The sequence below is a fragment of the Alnus glutinosa genome, chromosome 11, assembly GCF_958979055.1.
Source record: "Alnus glutinosa chromosome 11, dhAlnGlut1.1, whole genome shotgun sequence".
Lineage (NCBI taxonomy): Eukaryota > Viridiplantae > Streptophyta > Magnoliopsida > Fagales > Betulaceae > Alnus > Alnus glutinosa.
Window position 1 is genome coordinate 16,605,664 of NC_084896.1, and position 13,667 is coordinate 16,619,330.

At 33.7% G+C, this 13,667-nt stretch overlaps 2 protein-coding genes across 3 annotated transcripts; both read right to left on the reverse strand.

The window, feature by feature from the left end:
• Positions 1–339: 339 nt before the first annotated feature.
• LOC133881150 (annexin Gh1-like) lies at positions 340–3,934 on the reverse strand. The gene is made up of 4 exons (XM_062320105.1): positions 3,862–3,934; positions 2,863–3,014; positions 2,521–2,742; positions 340–861 (listed from the first exon to the last, which is right to left on the reverse strand). The coding sequence occupies exons 1-4, from the start codon at positions 3,932–3,934 to the stop codon at positions 340–342; spliced, it is 969 nt and encodes a 322-aa protein (XP_062176089.1).
• A 2,695-nt stretch (positions 3,935–6,629) lies between these two features.
• LOC133880934 (uncharacterized CRM domain-containing protein At3g25440, chloroplastic-like) lies at positions 6,630–12,664 on the reverse strand. 2 transcript variants are annotated; one of them, XM_062319900.1, is made up of 4 exons: positions 12,421–12,663; positions 10,671–11,139; positions 9,487–9,888; positions 6,630–6,996 (listed from the first exon to the last, which is right to left on the reverse strand). In XM_062319900.1, exons 1-4 carry the CDS (start codon positions 12,462–12,464, stop codon positions 6,850–6,852), a joined length of 1,062 nt encoding a protein of 353 aa, XP_062175884.1. In that variant the 5' UTR covers positions 12,465–12,663; the 3' UTR covers positions 6,630–6,849. The 2 variants fall into 2 exon arrangements, with proteins under 2 accessions (XP_062175884.1, XP_062175885.1); XM_062319901.1 differs by lacking the exon at positions 6,630–6,996 and adding an exon at positions 8,557–8,697 and having other exon boundaries at positions 12,421–12,664.
• Between the last annotated feature and the right edge of the window lie 1,003 nt (positions 12,665–13,667).

Consider the following 13,667-nt stretch of genomic DNA (forward strand, 5'->3'; position numbering starts at 1 on the left):
CCACAATTGTTGATGGTGCCTACTTGGAAAACGTTGTAAGTTTTTTAGTCAACCGAAAACGTTGTAAGTTTAACAAAGATTTTCAGTCGCATTAAAAACCAAAAAATAAGAAACACCTTCTTTCAAAACAAATTTTACGTTGAAGCAAACAGACGATCCTAAGTACGCAAAATAGAAAAAAGGCTCCAAGAGAGAATTTGATAAAATACAAAAGGTAAAAAGAAAACATGTTCTTTATTTCATAGATAATATTAATATATATACTTTTTTTTCTTTCTTTCTTTCTTTCTTTCTTTCTTTTTTTTTTTTTTTTTTTTTTTTTTTTTTTTTTTTTCTGTCTCAATTTCGTTTCATCAGTCCAATCAAGATGCGAGCTACAATGTCACCAGTCTGATCTTTATTACCGTTGAATTCCCTTCTCACAAGGTTCTCAATGGAACTCCCCGTTTTGGCTGCAAAAGCCTCGTCAATATCTTTGATATCTATCTCCGACCGAGTGATCACCAGTCGAATCAAAATCTCTCGAGCATCAGCGCTCTTCATCCTCATCAGCTGCTTTGCAAAGAACTTTTCGGGATTTTGTATGAATCGGATTACGATTCCAACTTCTTTTCCAAACTGCCCGCATTTGCTTTGCTTCATGAACTTGGAGAATTCCTGCCCATAAAGCTGTTTGTAGGAGACGAGAATGGCTTTTACCTGCTCAGAATTCCGTTGACTTAGAACTGAAATGATGGTCTTCTGGTCAACGGTCCTCCCGCTTTCTACAGCCTCGTACAGAGTCTTGGCGTCGCACATGGCCATGCTCATGTCCACTCTCCCACCATAGCTACGACACGACTTCAAAACTGCCAGAAGAATCTAAGAGATCGAATAACAGAAAGTACATAAGATCATGTACTAGCTAGAGGAACAAGTGATTTTTATTTATTTATTATTATTATTATTTTTAAGCAGTTCAATTCAAAGATGCAAGTAATTGTTAGATTTATTTAAAAAAATAAATAAATTTATTTAGGGTATTTTAAATAATTAAGAAATATATTTACAATTAAAAGGTTTTATATATGTGTATTTATTTTTTTCTAATCAAATAAGAAAGGGTTACATGGGATTTAAAACCGAAAGGGGTGGGTTTCGATCTCAATAATAGACCGAAAATGAAAATATAGTGCAGATAAAACAAACCAATAAGAAATGGGTCAAAAATGATTTGGTCCTTTGTATAATGGACAAAAGTTAAGAAATAGGCCGCATAAACAATATTTAAAGCCAAAAGGGCACGAGGGGCATGAACTTTGAAAGATCCTTATACCTTACCCGGAGGGACATGAACTTCAAAAGGTCACTACCCTTCCCGAATCCATTTTGGAAAGCTGGAACAACCACCAGAAAGAGGTTGTTGAGAAAAAGTTTTATGTCCATTTAATTCAAAGACTAATGTCTTTCAAGTCGATCATTCCAAAATTTTGGAGGGATCGAAAACCAAAATTTTGAAATGTAGGAAGAAAGTTTTGTCACACATTGGCTAGATACGAAGAAGTCAACTTTCAAATGCGAACTTAAAGAAAATTTGAACCTTTTCTAGCCATTTTGGAAGAGATTGATTTGCTATTTAATGTGTCAATTAAGTTGGATTTTGTGATAACGATTTGTCACCATTGGATCAAATGCTTTTGGATCGTTAAATGTGTCTAAAATCACTATAAATTTGACCATTAATTTGCAAAAATACAAAATTTCATAGCTTCTTTTTATTCTCCTACATATCTCTTTTGTGCTATATATTCTGTCCGCAACGGTATTTTCTTACGTACTATTATAGAGTAACGTTTGAGCTTCATTAATTTATTCGGAGAACTAGTTTTGTCAAATTGCTTATCAATTAGAAAGGGGATAAAACACGTTTTAAAGATATCGTTGTTGCAATCAAGCCTTGAATTATCCAAATTTTATTTTCCCTTCATATTTTCCTGGGAAAATTACATTTTAGCCTCTCAAATTACTTTCCGTTTTGCAACTAGTCCCACAAACTGCCAACACTTCGACTCTGGCTCCCCAAACTACCAAAACCTCTAAAAAAGGCCCCATTTGGTGAAATATCCACATATTATCCCTGCCACATGTCATTTTTCAATTAAAAAATAATATTTTTTTAAAAATAAAAATAAAAAAGTAAACTAAAATAAACTTAAATTTTATTTAATTTTTTTTTTTTAAAAAAAAAGATTATATCTACCCCAAACACCCTCCTTTCTTTTATTTTTTTTTTAAAAAAAAATAGTTTTTTTAGTTTTTTATTTTTTATTTTTTTTAATTGAAAAATGAAATGTGGCAAGGGTAATATGAGGATATTTCACCACATGGAGCATTTTTCAAAGGTTTTGGTAGTTTGGGGGCCGAAGTCGGAGTGTTGGCGGTTTGTGGAACTAGTTGCAAAACGGTTGGTAATTTAGGGGGCTAAAATGTAATTTTCTCTATTTTTCTTATTAATTCGGTAATCTTTCCAACAGTAGTTACCTCTTTGAATCCACCATTAATTTTGGCAGTGACATCTTGTTCAAGATCAGAACTGTATCTTGAGCGGTAGGTCTGCTTAATACACTGCAGTTCCTGAGATGGTCGGCTGCATGCAATCTCAACGAAAGCGTTAAGATTCACAGTACTCCCTCCAAACAGCGAGTTCCTCATTATTTCAGCATCACGCTCTTGCGGTTCTATCATTCGAAGATAAGCTGCTCTCTGTACGTATATATATATATATATATATAATGCAGACATACATTTTTAAGTAATTTTCTTGCTTCTGAGAGAGAAAAAAGGAGGAGAAGGAAATTGAATTTCGAGCGAAGACTCACTCACAGCAGATGGATTATTCCTCTGAATACTTGAGATAAGATGAAGAACATTCTGACCATAGAGAGCACTGTAAGTTTGGCGAATGAACTTAAACTCATGGGAATTTCTGTATACGAAGATCTCCACAATCTTCTGGTTGTTGATTGCACCATTGCCTACAATAATTCATTGGCATTTTAAAAAAAAAAAAAAAAAAAAAAAAAAAAAAAAAAAAAAAAAAAAAAAAAAAAAAGGAAGACAAATGGATGGTTGAAACAGATGATACTGTGGGAATTGAAGTCCTCATGCATGGTACTTTAATTATGATAATGTCCTGTTAGCTTAGGATTTAGTGGATTTGAGAAATAATCTCCACTGCTAAGCATTCACGATGAGCTAGCCTAAATAGCTCAAAAGATTAATTATTTTGGCTAACTCTGTAGCAAAAACTAGCAAAAAACCCCCCATCATCCTGCTAGCCACTTTTGCTAACGAATTGGCTAGCTGCTATATATAGTGTTCAGCAAATTGTTGAGCACTATAGTTCAACAATGCATTAATTTTTTTTTTTTTTTTTTTTTAAGAAAAACTAAAAAAAAATTAATCAGGTTCTGTTGTTGTTGAGTATACATGTGTGAGTGTAATAGGACTAAGTCCCACGTTAGAAAGATGTAATAAGTGTTGTGTCAATCTCTCCAACACTTTTCTCATTGAGAATAGTGAAAATATATAAAGAAATAATATTTTAAATAGAATAGTAAAAGTGAATAGCTAAAATATTGATCTGAGTGTAGGTGCTTTGAAAAAATGAATATCTAAAATAAGCAAAGATGGTTTTTTTTTTTTATCTAAATTTTAGTTAAAAATTTGCCGAGCCCGGTGTGAATGGAATTGCATGCATGCTTATTTCAATAATCCTTACAGTTTGAATTAAAACAGTTTTCTTAATTTGCATCCAAATTGATAGATGAAATAAATAACTAATTAAAGAGGAAATTAAAACTGAAAAAGATATATATATACCAGAGAAATAAGAATGAAGATGTTGGCAATCCAGTTCATACTGCTTAGAGCTTTGAAAAGAAGTGGTAGCCATCTCCAAATTGTTAGGCTAAAGAAGAAGCCTGATAGACATTTTTATAGGTAGATCGATCGAGGCATGCACTTTGTAAGGAATATTTTGCTTTTGTTTCGCCTTTTCGATCTCTCGCAAAGGGACTTTGAGCAAACGGAGGAAAAGTGGAAAGCAGAGCCACGTCCAAAGTGGGAAGAAGAATATTAACAAATGGAACATATCCTCATGAGTCCCACACCGCTGACTTTCTTCTTGTCGCTAATTAAGAAATAACAAGCATGCAAGAAGTACAATTGCTCATATCATATCATGGCTGGCTGTTAATCTCATGATCATGTCAAACTCACGACAGAAGAATAATCGATCCAATATTTAATGAAAAGGCTTGAGAACGGTCCTTTGTGTTTTGAAATTTGAAGTGCTCATTTTCCACCACCCATTGAGGTTCATCTCATCAACAATTTCATGTCAAAAATCAACGGTCCATATGTTTTTGTCTTAGTTGACTTGTGATATATATATATATATATGCACATTTTCTCTAGAAGCCACACATGCACATACACTTTATTTTTAGTTTCTGGCCGGGATCCTCAATTATTTAGGGTACGTAACTCAAAAGTAGGGAATATTAATATTGATGGAAGATTTCAAAAATTAAATAAATATTTATGTTATATATGTGAGGGGTATATACGTTCAGTAATTCTAACTCATATTTAGTTATTGCTTTAAAGCAAAGCTCGGGTATATGCACTTGAATATATCCATAGTGTGAATCGACGGCTGTGCACTTCAAATTGTGGTGTTTTGAGGAGCGATCAGATCATAACAATTATTTTTGGACAATTGTAATTATTTGATATAGTGGTTTGATCTATATCATAAGATACTTATAAGAACGAATGCAACAACTAAATTTATTGACGATTATAATTAAATAACTATCAATAATAAGTGGGATCTAACGATTAAGATTAAATGACCCATAAGTGTGACGGAACGAACAAAATTAAATGACCATTAATAACAAGTATGTTTTCAATGAACATACATGAAGTTGTGATGTTGAGAAAAAGCACAATTTCTTTTATGAAATCTTAGAGAATGAGTCACTTCGAATGAGCCCACTAGGGGCAATTTAATTTCGATTTTGCCATAAGGAAAGCGGTGTTTGAGTTCTTTTACAAAAGAGTAATGATTCACTACTACCTAAATATACAACTTTTCACCACCTTGTCTATGTGGCAAGGTGGTCCCTCGCCTTAATTTATTTTTAAAAAATAAAAAAACTCAAAAAGTAGTGGGGGACAACCTTGCCACATAGACAAGATGGTGAAAAATTATATATTTGGGTGGCATTGAATCATTATTCTTTAAAAAATAACGAAAATATTCCTCTTCGTCAACACCCATTGGAAGTCAAATTAAAGGCTGTTAGTGGAAGGCTTTGACAGAGGGGAGCACTACAAAACTGTCCACTGATAACTTTGATCAAATGGCACAAATCACTAGCACTTAGGGTTTCATCAAAGCATACGTGTCACTGATCTATAGGACACAGATTGTTATGTTTTACGATGGATACCTACATGTTAAATACATTTTGTCTGAAAATGTTTTTAGCTACAAGCACTGTTTTCAAAAAACAAGTGATTATTTTTTGCTATTTGTTTGCAACCCTAAAAATTCTTTGAAAAACATTTTTCAGCTTTTGGCTCATCTGAAAAATAGCAAAATATTTCTTATATTTTCATATAATTTGCAAAATTGCGATGAAGAGAGAGACAACAAAAAAAAGTTGCAGAAAAAAAGTGTCTGTAAAAATAAAAAGCATTCAATGGTGGGATTGAAATCCATTACAATTGCATGTTCATATTGCAAGCAATTTGAATAGGCAATTGTTAGACAGCCCCTTAAGGGGGCGCTCCCACAATCACTTGCTAGGGGTGTGGAAAAGTTTGATCAACTCAAAACATTTTCAAGTTGATCAATATTTTACGTCACGACAAACACTCAAAAATAAGTAAAAACCTTTTTTTTCCAAAAACTATTTTACGAGCCTAAGTGAACTACAAGAGTATTTTGGTCTCAAATTAGAGAAATGATACATATTACAACCCCAATACACAACTTCTGACCACATTTTCTCACCTGACAACTTTTACTTTTACTATTCTTCTTTTTCTTTTTCTTTTTCTTTTTTTTTTTTAAAAAAAAAAAAGTCCTAAAGCTAGCTAGGGGACGTGTCAAGAATTATGAAGATCATATCTCCTCAAATTAAAGCATGGCCGAAAAAATTGCCCAAGGGTATAATAACTAAACTGATTTTTCAACAAAAAATCTGCAACAAACTCTTATTTCATTGAAAATTTAGAAAAAAAAAAAAAAAAAAAAAAATTATCATCCGAGAAGATCAAGTACTAGTAGTCACAAAGTATAATGACAAGACACTAGAAAATATATATGTACCTTAAAAAATGATGTGACTTTTAAAATTACCATTGAATTTGAAATGAATCACTACATAATTTTGATCAAATAGTAATTTTAAAAGCTACGTCACCTATAGAGGGGAAATGAGGAAAACAAAAGTCTTTCTTCTAGCATTACTCGTCTATACTACATAGTATTACTGGTTTGTTGTTTGGTTGACCGACCATGTTAGTTTCTCAAATGCCTGGCCTTAGTAGCTCCAACTTGATGCAGGCAGAAATGATAACAATTGCGTGAAAATATATATATATATATATGCAGGTGAAGAAGGGTACAACTAACAATATTTTCCATGAAATCTTCAAGGATATGGGACCATATGAAGAATTCAACATTTCTGGCCGTTTTCTCTTTCATGCTTTCTTGTTCTTCAATGGTCCTCGTATGGCTGAAGCATCGGTAAAGACATTTTGAGTTTCACCCCCTTTCCAAAAGAAGAGTTAAATTACAGAATCTTTAGGTGTGCCCTCTTTTGCCTTTTTGTACAGAGCAAGGTGCTTAAGATACTCTTCCAACTCCTTTTCCAACTTCTCAATGAACTGACTAGTATGCTCAAGTGACTGCTCATACTTGTACTTTTCCAAGGCCTGCAATTTTTTATATGGGAAAGAAACTATTATGATCCAGCGTTATCTATATCAATGCATCACTATCTACACAAATCAGTCCACCTTCTTAATGATAGATATAATAATACAATGTAGAACACTTGTTTTAAAAATAAAAAGAAAAGGAATACTATGCAGAGTACTTCAAATTGCTTTTTTACTTGATGAGAAACTGACAAAGGCTAAACATATATCCAGAATCTTCTAATATATAAATAAAAACAGGTTTTGATTTCCTGTGACTAAGAGAGATATAAGTACATCGCAAAAACTATTGAGAAACATGAATCTCAATGAGCCACCAACATATCTAAAGAAACTAAACGAGATAAAGTTAGGATAAAATCAGATGAGAGATGATATATCGTTAAATGGAACGAAAAAGGAAAATGCAGAGCCAATAAACTGAAATGATAAGACTACAATAACCAAATACAACAAACACACATACATTAGAGCTGATCAATTTGATAGAGGTAACACACTCCATACAAGGAGAGGGAAAAGGGGAAGACAGAGAGATGGGGATTGTCAAAGAAGATTAATTTCCACATCCCATCATCTTATCAAGCCTAATAACAAACGATCAAATCAAACACACCAAGTATTATATTTAATGCACTTTATAGCAATCCAATAATCAATAATGCTGCCCCAATCAACAACAAGAACTATAGCATTTTGATGTCCCACAAAGAGACGTAAGACTTGAGAAAATGCAAGGTCCATTTCAAAACGAGGATATTATTAAAACTTGCCATTAAACCCACCAAAGTCGGAAGAAACACCCCCCCTAGCCTTCTATTCCTCTTTGTTAAATGACTCGATTGCCAACTATGAAAAAAAAAATTCCTAAAAAGATAGAGATAGAGAAGAAAATAAAAGACAAAAAGTACCTCAACTTCAAGCAACAACTTTGGTCCCAGTATCCCCATCAAAAAGGTTAAACGATCACAAGGAGAAAAAAAAAAAGAAAAAGAAAAAGAAAAAGAAAAAGAAAAGAAAACACATACACACAAACGAAGGAATGGTTATTAGGGAAAAATAAGCTCAATTTGGGAATTAAGGACCCCAAACCATAGCAATGGGAAAAAAAAAAAAAACACCAATCACAAACTGATTACACAACTCATTTGATTATCAATTCTACAATGGCCATGAAGCATAATCTCCCAATTATATTCTTTCTATTTAAAATTTATTAGCACTTTGATAATTTGTAGTTGTCATTTCTAGTTGATTTATGAGAAAAGATGAGGGATGATAAAGCATTAATCTAATGAAACAAGAGGAACCAACCATTGCCTTATTTCATCTCTCACACACCAAGCATGATTAAGCTTTAAGGAGCGGGAAATGATAGGCAGGGGACACTCATCCGTCCCCTGTCCTACATATAATAATAAAATAATATATTATATAAACAAAAAGTGAAAATCAGAAAGAATAAATGAAAAAAAAAAATATAATATATTATTTTATTATTATATGTAGGACAGGGGACGGATGAGTGTCCCCTGCCTATCATTTCCCTTAAGGAGCTGTCACCTCCTCTTTCCCAGATTCAAACGCTCATGACTAGAGAATTTCCTCATGTCTTCCATGCCAAGTAATGAAATAGCAATTTTCTACTTCTTATCACCAACAATCATGCACCAAAAAGTTTTTGCTGCTTCCATACTGAGAGGGAATATAACAACCACTAAAAAGCAATTCAATTCACAAATTAAAAAAAAAAAAAAACAAAAACAAAATAATCATGAATCACAGTAGAATATTGGATCTTTTATTAACTCATTCATTGATAGAAACAAGTTTATTACCCGAAAATAAAAAAAATAAAAACTAGTGCATAGATTACATGTTCAAAAATATCCATAGAGCAAAAGTTGGTAACCTTACTCCTGCCAAAGAGCATCATGCTACTTACACACATTGCTTCAGTGAAATCCCACTTTATTAGCAAAGCCAAAGTTTTGAATCCCCTCCCCCTCTTTCTCTTTATGATTTTATTCACAAATTTAAAAAGCTTTGAGAGAAGATAAGATGGACTATGTGTAATTCCTTGCCAAGGAGGAACTAGCAATATGGACATTTCCCCAAGCCAGACACCCATCTGAGAGCCCGTCTTTAGTACGATAACATGCAGTTCCAACTCTATATGAACAATTTGGAACCTAGATTGATCACAACTCACCCAAATACTTAAGACCAATTGAGCAAATGCAAATCAAGTAGTGCACATATAAGCAGACATAGTTGGGCAATCCCATACCTCAACTTTGCAGGTACTAAGAGAAAAATTGTTAATATACCGATCCATGACGATGCATTATTGAGACAAGTAAAAACAAAGCTTATTATGAAGACTGTCAGAAAAGATGAGAAAATTTTATTCTAGACTACTATACTTTGCCCCCTTGATCCACTGATTCAGCAAATGGTTATTAAAGGAAATGCTGAAATTACCTTGTCTTTAGACAGTGTATCTAGAGGTGACATTACTTTTGGCTGCACATAATTCTTTCCCCGGTAGAAAATTATAGTATTGTCAGCTTTTATGTCGATCACAATGCCTTTGCTCAGTCTAGCAAGCTCTTCAGCATATTCATGAACCTGCCCAGGTTTGCATGGCTTGCAAATTACCTTTACAGTCTCATGCTTCTTCCAATGGAGATGCATATTGAGAACAACCCCTCCAAATACACCTCGTCTCCCAACTGGGACATAGTTCTTCTTTTTCTCACCAGTACGCTTAAGGTAGTGCTTTTCTTCCTCAGTTAGGATTTCGGGATCATATGTTTCCGCAGGTGCTTTGGGAACCTCAAATTTCCTCAATTTCTCAATCAACCATGCTTCCTTCCGTTTGGCCTGAAGAGACTTCATAAGTTACACATAGCTCGGAAACTGGCCATATATCAGTAAAACTCAAAGCACAAAAGTAAAGCACATTTATTGAGATATTCAGATTATTATAAACCAAAGAAAGATAATTTGAAATTGAAATTAATCTGTAAGGTCAATGAGGAGATTCTTTTGGACTGCAGAGCACTACTAAAAATGTTTTACCCATTTTAAATTAAAAATTCTATGGAACACATCTACCCTTTGAACAACCCAATGCATCTTTCATGCAATGGATGTTGGTCTAGACAGGTCAACCGTGAAAATCAGAGAACATGGTTCAATAGTCAGTTTTGAAATGCTCAAAGCACAGTAAGACCACAAACAAAAAGCTTGAGTAACGGACAAGACTAATAAAAAGTCATCGTTGATGCATTATATCTGTATCAGAAAAATTCCAGTAAACTGTTAGTCACTGCATCATGTTCAAGAAATATACAAATGAATAAAAAAATAATAAAAAAAAAAAAAAAGAAAAAGAAAAAGAAAAAGAAGAAGAAGAAGAAGAAGAAGTAGAAGAAAAGAAAAGAAAAGAAAAGAAAAGAAAAGAAAGAAAGAAAAAAAGAAGAAGATCTATAATAAAAGAAGCACTAATTTAAACACTGCTAACAACATTCAACCAACTTAGACATCATAAAGGAGTAGATACTTCTAAAGAAAGCAAAAATATTAAACCATTGATATTAAAAAGCTTTTAATGATATTCTGATTACTTTTAAAAAAAATAAATAAATTGGGCATTGTTTAACCTTTTCAAGTTTATATCTAATCCTAACTTCTGGATTTGGAGAAGTCATCTTCTTTTTGGCCTTCAGGCGATAGAATCTGAGTTCATTCACTTTGGCCTTTTTAGACATTTTGACTCGTTTGGTCTTCTTCTTTCCTTTGTTTCGGGGACCATCATTATTACCTCCGACACCAATAGAAAACCTGACAACATCATTGTCTGTCTTCAGCTCAATTGATGAATGACTCATGTATCTAGCAGGTACCGAATTTCTAAGAACATGAAAACCAAACATATTTAATCTCTGCACTAATGAAAAATCCAATTGAGCGGATATGCATGGCGCTTCTCGAAGAGGCCTCACTGTGTCATAGCTTCTGTGGCGCACCCATGTACTGTAAGCAGGGGACTGGGTAAATGAAGTCACTGAAGGCAATGATGAGAGAGTTGGGATATTTTCTAGTAGACAAGATAAACACAGTAGAGAATCCCTGCATAATGGATACATATAATCTATCATGAAACGCATTCAAAGCAAAAAGAGAGCAAGACAAGTTCAAATTTTCCCCTTCAAGGAAACATCAAATTCTTTACATAATATCTCAAAATTAACTGTTAGAAGCAAAATCAAAGCAGTATTTCCTCTAGAGATCTATTGGAGGCTACCCTTTTTTTCCTATAATACTCAGATTCAAATCTCTCTAGAAAATTACAAGTCTATCGTTTGCCTAGATCTCTGGAGCTTCTCATTTTTCTTTCTTTAAGGTTATGACCAGGAAAAACTGTCAATTAAAGCACTTGCACCAAATCTGTATAAAGCATCACTTGACAAAAGATATAGAGAATAGATGAAGAACATTCATAAAAATATAGCATAAGAAACTTATCATGACTCTAATTACCAAACAATTCTAGAACTTCAGATTTACGTCTGGTTACGTAAAGGCCAATTTGCACATTCTGGCCATAAATTAATAACCAATAGATTTCCACATTATCAAGCAAAACTGAGAACAGAACCAAAGAACTCAGACACATGCTTAAACCCACCATTTTGACCGTCTATCAGCTTCAATATTAAATAAATGAATTTGTACTCCCCATCAAACTATCGAAATGATTAGCTTTTAACAATTGTAATTTCTTCAAAAAGCATAATCACCATCTAATGACACAAAGACGAGGATCAAAGACAGAGGGACATCAACAAGGTAGCACTGACCCAGAGAAGAAACCTGTCTCTCACATATATACATGCAGACCTGTGGTAGCACTTCCGCATATTCCCTTTATAACTAATTAGTCACCCTAGACGCCAAAGTATGATACCGTAACCAAAAAAGAAAAATCTCAGCCTGACTTCTTCCAAGAAAGAACCCAAATGATATGCATCCTACAATAACAACGTTTGAATATCCACAAAAATCTGTGACATTTCAAACCTAAAAAAAATAAAAATATAGCTGTACAAAATTTCAGAATCAAACTTCAGTGTGTACACTACTCTTATCAGATCAAAACCAAGAATTAACTTAAAACGTAAATATGTACTACCTATTATACCAACCCTCTGTTCGGTTAACGAGAAAACCTAGAAAAGGAATGGGAAGAAAATGAAGTCTAATTCTCAAGTCCCAACTGACCCAGATACGAAGCTTCTCTAAGAATCAAAGTCAATTTTTTGTTGATTTTATCACAATTTCTCACCAACCCACCAGATAATTATCAAAATTAAAGCCAACAAAATTGTACAAAAAAAAAAAAAAGAATACCTTCTGCGAATGATGCCTCCTCTGATTAAAGCCAAGGAGAACATTGTCACCCAAATTCGACATTAAAAGTAAAGGCAATCAGTCACAAGGACGAAGTCTGAGAGTTTGAAGCAAGCTCCCGCTTAGGGACTTTTGCAGTCTGCTTCTCTGCTGTTTGGTCGGGTGAGACTTCATGGTCCATTTTCATGGTTAAAACATAGGGTTACCACTGCCGCTTAGTTGGTCCCCCGACATGCAGCTCTGAAGAGAAATATATATATATATATATATATATATATATATATATATATATATATATATATATATATATAAAAAAATCTAATGAAAATATGTTGATCCACAATTTTTATGCTGTCCCAAGATGAAGTTCGATCGGTTGGAATCACGCTCCATAAAGTAAAGGTAATTAATCCTTCTCCCTTTTATGTAGACGTGTTAAAAACAAAAAAAAAAATTTTATGCTAAAGTTTTCAGTCAATCGGTATCTGCAAGGGAAAATTCAAATTTAATTTGTGAGTTTCGCACAAATTCAACTTAGTCTCTACTTTTTAAAATTTAAAATTAAAAAAATCAGTTTGATAAAATTTTTAAGAAATATTTTGGATTTTGAAAAGAGTTTTTAAAAAAGTTAAGAACAGAATTGATTTATAGAGGGTTACATTTTTAAAAACTGTTATATTAGGCTCAACAAACAAATCAAAAATTTGTTTCGTAAAATTTAGAAAAGTTCTTTTAAAAAACAAAAAAATAAAGAGTGCTCACCAAAAAAAAAAAAAACTAGTGCACTTCATGCACAATGGTGGTGACCCCTAGTGGCAACCATTGCAGTGTTGGGGCTGGACAATCTTGGCGGCCACTGCAAGACCGCCAGAAGTTCATAGCGGTCACAATGATGTTTCTAAACATTCCTAACAGGCCACCGTACGGTTGTCAGAAGTTTGTGAGGGTCATTGTGGGCTTGCCAAAAGCTCATAACGATCAATGAGGGGTTGTCGGAAGTTTATGATGGCTATTGCGAAGTAGCAGAAAGTTCATGGGGGCAAATCGTGAGGCCGTTGGACATTTTGGATAGCCACCTCGATACGTTCCTGGTATCTACCACGAGGTCGCCAGACATTCCTGGCAGCCATTGCAAGACTATTGAAAGTTCATGACAGAAATCGTGGAGTAAGTTCATAAAGGCCATCACGAAGCCGCTAAACATTCCTGGGGGTAATGGTGGGGTCATTGGACTTTAATGGGGGCCA